General features: G+C 39.7%; 1 protein-coding gene across 1 annotated transcript; it reads right to left on the reverse strand.

Annotated features, from left to right (window-relative positions):
* Nucleotides 1–345: 345 nt before the first annotated feature.
* MGP (matrix Gla protein) lies at nt 346–3,576 on the reverse strand. The gene is made up of 4 exons (XM_060026125.1): nt 3,422–3,576; nt 1,938–1,970; nt 1,133–1,208; nt 346–724 (listed from the first exon to the last, which is right to left on the reverse strand). The coding sequence occupies exons 1-4, from the start codon at nt 3,480–3,482 to the stop codon at nt 583–585; spliced, it is 312 nt and encodes a 103-aa protein (XP_059882108.1). The 5' UTR covers nt 3,483–3,576; the 3' UTR covers nt 346–582.
* Nucleotides 3,577–13,910: the final 10,334 nt, after the last annotated feature.

A 13,910-nucleotide genomic window follows, 5' to 3' on the forward strand; every position in this document is an offset into this window, starting at 1 on the left:
CAAGGGGAGTGGGTTCAACCCCTGGTGGAGGAGCTAAGATCCCACATCTTCACGGCAGCCAAGGAAAAGAGTTTGGGAGCAGGAAAATCATATGACTGATCATCTATGATGTTTGAAAATCCTGGAAAACATATACTAGGAAGCAGTGATTCACGGATCCCAAGGTAGAGAGAGTCTAGACAAGTTATGGGTGGGTGAGTGAGTTTCTTCTAAGATGTGTTCTTCCTGTGCACTTATGCTTCTAATCAACATTAGAACACGATTAGCAGAATCTACTGCTCTGGGCTAGGTGGGCCTTGATTGAACTATTTCAGGATTTTCCCAGAATAAATCAGACTCACAAAATGTAAGTATCCTACCAGAAGTTTATTATGGAATAATCACACATCTTAACTTCCCTTTGACCTTCACTCCACTGCACTTTCATTACTTTTCAACTGGGGGCAGGAAAGAGGAGTGCAGCCAGACAAGAACATTTAAGGAACAATTAAGCAGTTCGTATGTGTCTATATAGTTCAGTGATGCTACTGCAAGGGAATACAAAACCAGGCACCAGGCTCTGGAAAGAAACTTTTTCCAATCTCATTTGGCCCCTGGGCGCTGCCGGAAATAACGATTGTAGGCAGCATTGTATCCATAAACCAAGGCATAGCGTTCGCAAAGTTTGAAGTCGTCACAAGCTTCCCTGTTGATCTCATATGCAGGTTTGCTGTATTCTCGGATTCTAGAAAGTGAAAGAAAAGAGGCCCAAATTGAGAGGCATAAAGAAAGTGGAGAAATGAGAAAAAGGAAAAGAAAAAAAAAAGAATAAGAAAATATCATAGAGAGATCTCATTCATCCCCCAATATGAAGAGATACTTGTAGAACAGGGAGGAAAGGTGGAACAGGGATTTTCTTTTTTAATGGAAATAGAAATTTTCTCTCTGTCCTCCTTTTCCTCCTCCCTCCCTCTCCTTTCTGGGCCTTTCACAAAATAGTCTTCTAGAAATTCAGTTGTTTTCTGTACATTGTTTTTAAATTCTTTGATTAGGGAATATAATTAGAAATAATATATATGATGGAAAAAAACCCATTTCTCACTCCATTCAGATCTGGGAAAGATGACCTCCCCCATCAAGTTTTGTCACCTACCTCTCTTGGGCTTTCACCCTCCATCTCTGTTGCGGGGATATAAAGATATTAGCATTTCTCCTGTTAATGAAGGGATCTTAAAACAGAAAATAAGTGCAGTCTTAGGGAGACAGTTGTTGAAAATATTTCCATGAATATTCTCTGACAAAAACATATTTGAAAGCTCATTCGTTCACGCATTGCTTGTAACTAGAGATCTGCGAAAATTAAATGGGTAGATAGAGCAGATTTCGTATACTGCCTGATCGAATACCTGATCTTGGTATTCCTACTCACTGTGTTTCTTATTCCTGTGAGGAGAAATTCTCCCTGTCCTGAGGCCTTGTTAAGCATAATTTTAGATTTCCAGTAAATGAACAGTTTAAACATCATAAAATAATGAACAAATGAAAGATGAGAGTGATATGCTATTTATTCCTATACTCAGTCTTTATAAGTTGATATTCGATAGCATCCAACTGCTGATGCCTGTGGTCTCCCAGCAGACTCGGCCTCCAATTCTGTACTTTGTCATTACTCCTGTTTTCCATCAGTGTGGTTGATATGGTACCGACTTAAAATTTCCAAATGAGATTTTATGGCTCCTAAGTATGTTGAAAGCATACTTGCCATCTTACACTATTTCAAACTTAAAAAATTGCTCATCTGGTGATTTTTATAGTTGAATTTTTAAATTTACTTAAGTTTTCCAAAAGAGACCCTCTTTTCCCTCCCTGTTAAATATATTACCTTTTTGTCTATTTAAGAATTGGGAGAGGTTCTTCAATACATGAGATTTCAATAAGGAAGTCAAATATTCACTTACTGATTTCATAGGATTCCATGCTTTCATGAGATTCTGGAATTAAAAAAAAAGACCCATTTTATTGCTACCTTTCACACACCACAACAGTCTAAATATAGGGAAGGAAGGGGAGGGAAGAGCCCAAAAGATGGGAGAAATATATTTAGCAGTGTGGTTATTACAAATTTCAGGCACTTAGGATTTATGAGTTGTTTCTCTAGCTCTGTCCTTGCTGGGATATCTCTACTCTTTAGTTTTTCCGGTGTTGAAGGAGCTAGTGCCCGTGGTATTGCCTAAAATTTCCCAGGGGCTATGAAGTCTTTAGTCTTGAGAAATAAGACAATTTAAGCGCTGCACACAAGGCTCCAGAGAGCCTTCCTTGCTTAATTTGGGACCTGTCTGAGAGCAGGGCCAAGGAAGGGACAAAGGGCCTAGAAAACAGGCAAGTTTCTCCAGGCAGGCTGGGCAGATGGCTCAGCTTGGCTTTCCCAAGACAAGTGTCCAAGAGGTTCTGAAAGCCTCTTAAGAGCCTGTGTTAAATTGACAGCCACAGAAACCACTGGCTTCAGCTGACATCTCACACTGGGCACAATGCCAGTTCAGAGAAAGAACTCAGCTGATGCCAAAGCAACAGTCTTCTTCTTTCTACCACTCTCCTGGGCACAGCAGGTAAATCTGGCAATAAGAAGCTCACGTTTGCAAGCAAGTGAATATAATTGAAAAGTTAAAAAGAAGGTGAAGAAACCAAATCTTCTGACACAGAAAACTGGTGAATAATTTCAAGAGGAGGAAGCAAAATACAGATGGTTATTAATATAATTGAGCTCAGGGATACCTGGAATACCCAGATAATTGAAGTATAAGACTGAATGATCTAAAAATAATTTTGTTTCAGATTTCCTTTCTTTAGCTTTGAACACACACAGAGATATTTAACAACACACAGAAACCAAGCAAAATTTGTCTTTTAGCAATAGAAACGAAGGAATCGATTTTTCTCTGAGGTTCTTTAAATGTAAAACTTTACTTTAAAATTCATCCACTGAAGAAATATGGGAAGTTCATGAGACTGTCTTGCTCTTAGAGAGAGCTATACATAAAACTTCATGTGAAAACTGAATCTCTTAAAGGTGAGTGATTCAACCGATACCCTTAACCAATTGTTATCAAAGTCTAAACACACATCCTTAAAAAAATGAGAGCTCAGGGGCTGGGAAGTTGATATCTTCTTTCTGAGACAGCAGAATTTCCAAGTGTAGAGTGACTTACCATAGAAAGAACTTGCCTGCTAAGTTACTTACAATAGTCCGGATATTGAAGATATAAAAAAGACTCGATGGAACAGATCAGTGTGCAAAGGGCTTGGGAAATGTTAAACTCATAGTCCTCTAAGATTATAATAGAGAAAGGGGGAAGAAAAGGGGGAGGGAGAGGAAAAATCCATGTCAACTGAAGTCAGAGGCAGAAAAGAAAAAAACAAAGAAATGGCAGGAGAAAGTTCTCACCATAACAGAGAGCTGCCACAGCAAAGGCAGCCAGGATGGAGAGAAGGAGTAGACTCCTCATGGTGTCTCCGCGTTGCTCTCACTGTCTTGTGCAGCGGCGGTGGAGAGAGAGGCTCCTACAGGCTGCTGGTGAAAGGCTGTGGAGTTTTTATAAGAATCAGAGCAGCTGAAAGGGGAGGAACCAGTGGGAGGGGGCCGGAGAAGGTGGGGACTGGTTGGCACTCAACTAGCACTGGGACTTTTCCCAAATATTCATTCCTTACAGATATTATCTGCTCCGGGTGAGCAGTTTTCCCTCATTTCTGGACCCGACTGTGCTACAGCAGCTGCTGCCCTGGTACACAAGTTGCGGCCACCCCATGTCTGGGTCAGAGCTGGCACAGGTCCACGGAGAAGGGAGTTGCCACAAACACATGTTTGCCTTTCTAATTCCTTCTCTGGTCTGCCCTCCTGGCTCTGACTTTGGGTCTTTCAGGTTTGGTCCATAAACAGAGCCATAGTGTTCTGTTTGCTCCCCTGATGGATGGATGAGAGGTTCTGGGGGAGAAAGGACTTCACTTTCTATGCTGGCACTGATTTAGAATTATTTTTCCAGTAGGGTTAAACTCTTAATCCTAACCAATTGGGTGTTCGCCTGATGATATAGCCTGATGCATTTTTCCAGGTGTTCAGAACAGAGATGGCCGGGGACCCCCTGAGTTCTGTTTCCTCAGTTGGCTCCGTAACAACTTGCCCGTCCAGTTCTGTGAGTTGAGCTCACACCTGTGCCCTGATGCTCTCTCAGCCTGGATATCACGCATGTAAAGTGCAGCAAGGTTATGTGGGTACCCATCTTGCATTTTCTGAAGGCACTGTCTTGATAATGAACTAATTCAATATGCTTTTAGTGAGTGGCCGATGAGATGCAAGGTACCCTGCTAGGTGATGCGGGTGACCTAGAGACAACCAAGACAGTCCCTAAGGAGGTAAGTAAGAGCTACTTACTATTCGCTTTGCTCTTTAGCTGTCCTGTATCCTCCAACACAGATTTTCACAAACACACACCTCCACTGTACCATCAGAACCAGCGGCACTGTTTCTTTTCTTTTAGGAGGAAGATTGCAATTTGGTGTCTCTGGTTGTCTTGTAGACAGAGGTCTTTTATTTTTTAACCTCTTGGACAATCAGAAAACATTTTCTATCAGATGTGTCTCTGTTGCCTGGGTACCAAAGAGTCTTCCTGGCAAACAAATAGACTTGCATCACAGAGCAGCAGATTGTAGAAGAGGTAAAGTTGCAGGACCTGTAACTTGGGCTGGATCAGCAAAAGGGCTGGGATGAGGATGGGTGGGTGTACTTTTCAATAAAAAAAGATTTATTTCTAAGAGCGGTGATGAGCAAGTAGGTGGAGCCTCATGCCTCATTCTTTTTGTCTTATTGGGATGGACTCACCCTCCCAAACCCCAACCTGTGAAGAGCTTTTATAAATAATAAAGGATTTCCTGTTAAAGGAAAAACTCGGTTGTAGTCTGAAGGATTACTGAGTTCTAAAGGGACCAATAAAATTCAGGTTTTCCCTCCAGATTTTTTCATATTGAGATATATTCTTTGGGATAAAATCTTTAAAAAGACATCAGAAAGAAGACAATGTATGATCATCTTTGATAAACTCGACCATCACAATTTATACTCACAAGATTGGGGGTTGTTTTCCTCTTTAAACCACAAATTTGCCCTCAGTGTTGGCTTCTGTGCCCTTTTTCCAAGATAAATCATCCAGGTCATTATATTTGCAAAAGCCAGTTTACTACATGGCATGGTTCATATAGCATTTTATATGTACTCAACTTAATCACTAACCCCCAATCATTATAATTTGAAACAAGTTAAATTCCAATGTTTCACCCTAAAAAGGGTAGGCTACTCACCTCTCACCCCCAGCCCAGCTCCAGAATTAAAAAGGATTCTCTCTTCTCCGGCTGCAAACACGTGCTTCGTAACGTACACTAGCTCTATCTTTCTCCAGTCGGTTCTAGCAGTCCCCTCTACTCCCAAATGCAGATGGCATCTGTGCTCTGTCAGCCTTCTGACCTCACAATTGCTTATTTTTACAATCGCTAAGTCCAAACTTGAAAATCTTACATTTCTCTTTCCAATTTAAGCTTCACCTTTTTCACAAGTTATCTTAAATACTGCTTCCACTGGTTTTCCTAAACGTTTACGCATCTCTCTTTACCATCTTGCTTTTTGTAAGGCTAACACTTTATTTTGGAAACTATCTCTCACGAGTCTCTTATCTTTCCTTTCCACTGTTTCCATTTATGCCTGGGTGCTCTTATGCTCAATCCCATTCATACATGATTTGTAAAAATGATTAACATGTGTGAGTATTCAGAGCTCTTCCTTTTCTCTCCTCCTGTATCACTCCGAGTCTCAAAGACAATTTTGTATGTGTCAACTCCAGCCATGTATTCTTTTTTTTTAACATCTTTATTGGAGTATAATTGCTTTATAATTGTGTGTTAGTTTCTGCTGTATAACAAAGTGAAGCAGCTATATGTATACATATATCCTCATATCTCCTCCCTCTTGCGCTATGCGGCTGCTTCCCACTAGCTATCTATTTTATATTTGGTAGTGTATATATGTCAATGCCACTCTCTCACTTTGTCCCAGCTTACCTTTCCCCCTCCCCGTGTCCTTAAGTACATTCTCTACATCTGCGTCTGTATTCCTGTCCTGCCCCTAGGTTCTTCATAACCTTTTTTTTTTTTTTTTTTAGATTCCATATAAGTGTTATCATATGGTATTTGTATTTCTCTTTCTGACTTACTTCACTCTGTATGACACTCTCTAGGTTCATGAACCTCACTACAAATAACTCAATTTCGGTTCTTCTTATGGCTGAGTAATATTCCACTGTATATATGTGCCACATCTTCTTTATCCATTCATCTGTCAATGGACACTTAGGTTGCTTCCATGTCCTGGCTATTGTAAATAGAGCTGCAATGAACACTGTGGTAGATGACTCTTTTTGAATTATGGTTTTCTCGGGGTATATGCCCAGTAGTGGGATTGCTGGGTCGTATGGTAGTTCTATTTTTAGTTTTTTGGGGAACCTCCATACTGTTCTCCATAGTGGCTGTATCAATTTACATTCCCACCAACAAGAGGGTTCCCTTTTCTCCACACCCTCTCCAGCATTTATTGTTTGTAGATTTTTTTGATGATGGCCATTCTGACCGCTGTGAGGTGATACCTCATTGTAGTTTTGATTTGAATTTCTCTAATGATTAGTGATGTTGAGCATCACTAATCATGTTGGCAATGTGTTTGTTGGCAATCTGTATATCTTCTTTGGAGAAATGTCTATTTAGGTCTCCTGCCCATTTTTGGATTGGGTTGTTTGTTTTTTTGATATTGAGCTGCATCAGCTGCTTGTATATTTTGGAGATTAATCCTCTGTCAGTTGCTTCATTTGCAAATATTTTCTCCCATTCTGAGGGTTGTCCTTTGGTCTTGTTTAAGGTTTCCTTTGCTGTGCAAAAGCTTTGACGTTTCATTAGGTCCCATTTGTTTGTTTTTATTTCCATTTCTCTAGGAGGTGGGTCAAAAAGGATCTGCTGTGATTTATGTCATAGAGTATTCTGCCTACGTTTTGCTCAAGTTTCTGGCCTTACATTTAGGTCTTTAATCCATTTTGAGTTTATTTTTGTGTATGGTGTTAGGAAGTGTTCTAATTTCATTCTTTTACATGTAGCTGTCCAGTTTTCCCAGCACCACTTATCGAAGAGGCTTTCTTTTCTCCATTGTATATTCTTGCCTCCTTTATCAAAGATAAGGGGGCCATATGTGCGTGGGCTTATCTCTGGGCTTTTTATCTTGTTCCAGTGATCTATTTTTCTGTTTTTTGTGCCAGTACCATACTGCCTTGATTACTGTAGCTTTGTAGTATAGTCTGAAGTCATGGAGTCTAATTCCTCCAGCTCCGTTTTTCTTTCTCAAGATTGCTTTGGCTATTTGGGATCTTTTGTGTTTCCATACAAGTTGTGAAAATTTTTGTTCTAGTTCCGTGAAAAATGCCATTGGTAATTTGATAGGGATTGCACTGAATCTGTAGATGGCTTTGGGTAGTATAGTCATTTTCCCAATTTCATTCTTCCAATCCAAGAACATGGTATATCTCTCCATCTGCTGGTATCATCTTTAATTTCTTCATCTGTGTCTTATAGTTTTCTGCATACAAGTCTTTTGTCTCCCTAGGTAGGTTTATTCCTAGGTATTTTATTCTTTTTGTTGCAATGGTAAATGGGAGTGCTTCCTTAATTCCTCTTTCAGATTTTTCATCATTAGTGTATAGGAATGCAAGAGATTTCTGTGCATTAATTTTGTATCCTGCTACTTTATCAAATTCATTGATTAGCTCCAGTAGTTTTCTGGTAACATCTTTAGGATTCTCTATGTATAGTATCATGTCACCTGCAAACAGTGACAGTTTCACTTCTTTTCTGATTTGAATTCCTTTTATTTCTTTTTTTCTCTGATTGCTGTGGCTAAAACTTCCAAAACTATGTTGAATAATAGTGGTGAGAGTGGGCAACCTTGTCTTGTTCCTGATCTTAGTGGAAATGCTTCCAGTTTTTCACCATTGAGAATGATGTTGGCTGCTGGCTTGTCATATATGGCCTTTATTGTGTTGAGATAAATTCCCTCTTTGCCCACTTTCTGGAGGGTTTTTATCATAAATGGGTGTTGAATTTTGTTGAAAGTTTTTCTGCATCTATTGAGATGACCATATGGTTTTGATCCTTCAATTTTTTCATGTGGTTTATCACATTGATTGATTTGTGTGTATTGAAAAATCCTTGCATTCCTGAGATAAACCCCACTCGATCATGGTGTATGATCTGTTTAATGTGCTGTTGGATTCTGTTTGCTAGTATTTTGTGGAGGATTTTTGCATCTATGTTCATCAGTGATATTGCCCTGTATTTTTCTTTTTTTGTGTGACATCTTTGTCTGGCTTTGGTATCAGGGTGATGGTGGCCTCATAGAATGAGTTTGGGACTGTTCCTCCCTCTGCTGTATTTTGGAAGAGTTTGAGAAGGATTGTGTTAGCTCTTCTCTAAATGTTTGATAGAATTTGCCTGTGAATCCACCTGGTCCTGGGCTTTTGTTTGTTGAGAGATTTTTAATCACTGTTTCAATTTCAGTGCTTGTGATTGGTCTGTTTATATTTTCTATTTCTTCCTGGTTTGGTCTCAGAGGGTTGTGCTTTTCTAAGAATTTGTCCATTTCTTCTAGGTTGTCCATTTTATTGGCATAGAGTTGCTTGTAGTAATCTCTCATGATCTTTTGTATTTCTGCAGTGTCAGTTGTTACTTCTCCTTTTTCATTTCTAATCCTATTGATTTGAGTCTTCTCCCTTTTTTTCTTGATGAGTCTGGCTAACGGTTTATCAATTTTGTTTATCTTCTCAAAGAACCAGCTTTTAGTTTTATCGATCTTTGCTATCATTTCCTTCATTTCTTTTTCATTTATTTCTGATCTGATCTTTATGATTTCTTTCCTTCTGCTAACTTTGGTTTTTTTTGTTCTTCTTTCTCTAATTGCTTTAGATGTATGGTTAGGCTGTTTATTTGAGATGTTTCTTGTTTCTTGAGGTAGGATTGTATTGCTATAAATTTCCCTCTTAGAACTGCTTTTGCTGCATCCCATAGGTTTTGGGTCGTTGTGTTTTCATTGTGATTTGTGTCTAGGTATTTTTTGATTTCCTCTTTGATTTCTCAGTGATCTCTTGGTTATTTAGTAATGTATTGTTTAGCCTCCATATGTTTGTATTTTTTACAGATTTTTTCTTGTCATTGTTATCTAGTCTCATAGCATTGTGGTTGGAAAAGATACTTGATATGATTTCAATTTTCTATTTACCAATGCTTGATTTGTGACCCAAGATATGATCTATTCTGGAGAATGTTCCATGAGCACTTGAGAAGAAACTGTAATCTGCTGTTTTTGGATGGAAAGTCCTATAAATATTAGTTAAAGCCTATCTTGTTTAATGTATCATTTAAAGCTTGTGTTTCCTTATTTATTTTCATTTTGGATGATCTGTCCATTGGTGAAAGTGGAGTGTTAAAAGTCCCCTACTATATATGTGTTACTGTTGATTTCCCCTTTTATGGCTCTTAGCATTTGCCTTATGTACTGAGGTGCCTCATGTTGGATGCTTAAATATTTACAATTATTATATCTTCTTCTTTGATTGATCCCTTGATCATTATGTAGTGTCCTTCTTTGTCTCTTGTAATAGTCTTTATTTTAAAGTCTGTTTTGTCTGATATGAGAATTGCTACTCCAGCTTTCTTTTGATTTCCATTTACATGGAATATCTTTTTCCATCCCCTCACTTTCAGTCTGTATGTGTTCCTAGGTCTGAAGTGGGTCTCTTGTAGACAGTATATATATGGGTCTTGTTTTTGTATCCATTCAGCCATTCTATGTCTTTTGGTTGGAGCGTTTAATCTATTTACATTTAATGTAATTATTGATATGTATGTTTCTATTACCGTTTTCTTAATTGTTTTGAGTTTGCTATTGTAGGTCTTTTCCTTCTCTTGTGTTTCCTGCCTAGAGAAGTTCCTTTAACATTTGTTTTAAAGCTGGTTTTGTGGTGCTGAATTCTCTTAGTTTTTGCTTGTCTGTAAAGGTTTTAATTTCTCTGTTGAATCTGAATGAGATCTTTGCTGGGTAGAATACCCTTGATTGTAGGTTTTTCCCTTTCATCACTTTAAATATGTCCTGCCACACCCTTCTGGCTTGCAGAGTTTCAGCTGAGAAATCAGCTGTTAAGCTTATGGGGATTCCCATGTATATTATTTGTTGCTTTTCCCTTGCAGCTTTTAATATTTTTTCTTTGTATTTAATTTTTGATAGTTTGATTAATATGTGTCTTGGCATGTTTCTCCTTGGATTTGTCTTGTATTGGACTCTCTGTGTTTCCTGGAGTTGATTGACTATTTCCTTTCCCATATTAGGGAAGTTTTCATATATAATCTCCTCAAATATTTTCTCAGTCCCTTTCTTTTTCTATTCTTCTCTGTCCCTTTCTTTTTCTGTTCTTCTATTCTTCCTATAATTCAAGTGTTAGTATGTGTAATGTTGTTCCAGAGGTCTCTGAGACTGTCCTCAATTCTTTTCATTCTTTTTTCTTTATTCTGCTCTGTGGTAGTTATATCCACTATTTTATCTTCCAGCTCACTTATCCATTCTTCTGCCTCAGTTATTCTGCTATTGATTCCTTCTAGAGAATTTTTAATTTCATTTATTGTGTTTTTCATTATTGTTTGTTTGCTCTTTAGTTCTTCTAGGTCCTTGTTAAATATTTCTTGTATTTTCTCCATTCTATTTCCAAGATTTTGGATCATCTTTACTACAATTACTCTGAATTCTTTTTCAGGTAGACTGCCTATTTCCTCTTCATTTTTTTGGTCTGGTGGGTTTTTACTTTCCTCCTTCATCTGCTGTGTATTCCTCTGTCTTCTCATTTTGCTTAACTTACTGCATTTGTGGTCTCTTTTTCGCAGGCTGCACGTTCGTACTTCCTGTTATTTTTGGTGTCTGCCCCCAGGGGGTAAGGTTGGTTCAGTGTGTTGTGTAGCCTTCCTGGTGGAGGAGACTGGTGCTTGTGTTCTGGTGGATGAGGCTGGATCTTGTCTTTCTGGTGGGCAGGACTGCATTTGGTGCTGTGTTTTGGGTGTCTGTGAACTATTATGATTTTAGGCAGCCTCTCTGCTAATGGCTGGGGTTGTGTTCCTGTCTTGCTAGTTGCTTGGCATGGGATGTCCAGCACTGGAACCTGCTGGTCATTGAGTGGAGCTGGGTCTTAGCATTGAGATGGAGATCTCTTGGAGAGCTTTTGCTGTTTTATATTACAAGGGGCTGGGAGGTCTCTGGTGGACCAGTGTCCTCAACTCGGCTCTCCCACCTACGAGGCTCAGGCCTGACACCCGGCCGGAGCACCAAGACCCTGTCAGCCACACAGCATGTTTTGTCAAACTGTATGTGATTTGGACTTCCTTCGGGCTCTCTCAGCCATGTATTCTTATGAAGAAGAGTTGAACTAACCCGATGGGTCCTTTTTTCTTTGGCTGCAATGGGTCTTCATTTCTGCACGCAGGCTTTCTTTAGTTGCGTTGAGGAGGGACTACTCTTCCTTGTGGTGCGTGGGCTTCTCATTGCGGTGTCTTCTCTTGTTGTGGAGCATGGGCTCTAGGCACATGGGCTTCAGTAGTTGTGGCATGCAGGGTCAGTAGTTGTGGCACGTGGGCTCTAGATCTCAGGCTCAGTAGCTGTTGCATGTGGGCTTAGTTGCTCTATGACATGTTGGATCTTCCGGACCAGGGCTCGTGGTCCCCTGTCCCCTACATTGCCAGGTGTATTCCTAACCCCTGCATTAGCAGGGACTCTCTCGATGGGTCCTTTGTGTCAAAAAAGGCCAAGATCAACTAATCAGAGAGAAGAGAGAGAGAAAAAATGGTGGTAGATAAAAAGTGGAGGGAGAGAAATGGGAAGAGCTCTGTAGACTTGGTTTGTTGGATGGGGGAGTTTTAGGTAGAGATTTGAGCTGTGGACAGAAAAGCTTTCAGGCAGCTGTAGGATGTGAGACATTGAGAGTAAGACATGGGAAAAGACAAGTCAGAATGGCTTTAGTTATGGATTGTATTGTTTTAGATAGTAAAAGATTGTTTGAGAATAGCCAAAAAATTTTGAAATCGTTTTTGTATTTTTAAAATTTGTATATCTTGTAAAGACTAGATCACATGAAGCTTTAACTTACATTTGGATTTTAGGTAATTATGAGAAACACTTATATAGATATTTCCCCCTTACTACTCAAGAAAAGTATTCTTTTTAAAAAATTAATTAATTAATTAATTAATTTGTGGCTGTGTTGGCTCTTCATTGTTGCGCGCAGGCTTTCTCTAGTTGTGACGAGAGGACGTTGCTCTTCATTGCGGTGCATGGGCTTCTCATTGGGTGGCTTCTCTTGTTGTGGAGCACAGGCTCTAGGCGCTCAGGCTTCAGCAGTTGTGGCACACGGGCTCAGTAGTTGTGGCTCATAGTCTTAGTTGCTCCGTGGCATGTGGGATCTGCTCAGATCAGGGCTCAAACCCATGTCCCCTTGCATTGGCAGGCGGATTCTTAACCACTGTGCCACCAGGGAAGTCCAAGAAAAGTATTCTTTCGTGAAGAGAATATTTGAAGACACTCCCAGAACTGACAACAAAGATATGAGAGAGACAGTGATATGATTACCAGGTTTTTTTTTAGCTTGTACAGGAATTTCCTCATGTGAGATGGGCAGTATGGTATAACCCAGGCAACGGAAGCTATAGAGGAATACAAGATCTCCTATTCCACCTGTCTCAGGAGGAAAAGCAAATCATGGCCACACCTTTCAGAGCCAGAAGTAGCCTCATGTTTTTAGTCATCCATCATCCATCCATCCATGAATCCGTCTTACAAATTTATTGAGCATTTACTATGTGCCAACACAAAGCTGGAAATATAGTGGAGAAAAATGCAGATATAGATCCTACTCTCATGAATAAAGAGTGTTCTTAGATCACAAATTTAATCAGTGGCCCTTCCTCTATAGACATTTGTTTAGGCAACCAGCTGGCCCTAGAGAAGACCAAGTGATGTGTTTTCTCATTGGACTGACATTTTTTTTCTTCAGGTAAAAATCACATTTTCCTTTTAATTGACACCGTTTCCTCTCTTGGGTGCTACTTTGGTAATGATTAGGTCCCCACCTCTCAAGAACATTGCATCTGAACAGGCTGAGACAGAGCCAGTGTGAACACAGACCCCAAACCAGGGCTTTTGGAATAACAAGAACAGAAAAAAAAAACCAGCCTTTCTCTTCACTTACAAAGGAGTCACTCAGAGGGTCCAAAGCTCTGTTTTCCAAATATAGAAAACCTGGAGCTCAATGCAAACTGGAAAGCAAAATATATCAGAAATGAAGCATAGCGCTTCGTCAAATCCTCAAGGTCTGATCTTCCTGCCTCTTCTACAAGGAATGGCCCGACTCCAGTATTTTTAAAGGAAGATGTTTTGTTTCCATTTCACTTTCCAACTAGCAATCAAATCTACTAAAAGGGATACAATGAATCAGAATAAGTCCGCTCACTCACAAGACACTCCCAGATAATGATTATTGGTTGCTGAGTTTATTCAGCACATTATTTCAAAGCGGCAAAATTCAGGACAATCTGAGAAGAGAATTCAAAAGCGGCAGCTGCATTTGCTGATAGGTTCATGCGAGACGCACATTCTTACAACCCGTTTTTCAGTGTATATGTCAAGGGGCCAAGACCCCTGATCAGCACAATAAGTTATTTTGTCCATTACAGTGCACAGCACAACAGAGGCAGAGACACTTTCTTGGAGATGTTCACACGCTCTGAAGGAGGCTGGAGCCCAGCGCCCCGGGCCCTCA

The sequence above is a fragment of the Delphinus delphis genome, chromosome 11, assembly GCF_949987515.2.
Source record: "Delphinus delphis chromosome 11, mDelDel1.2, whole genome shotgun sequence".
Lineage (NCBI taxonomy): Eukaryota > Metazoa > Chordata > Mammalia > Artiodactyla > Delphinidae > Delphinus > Delphinus delphis.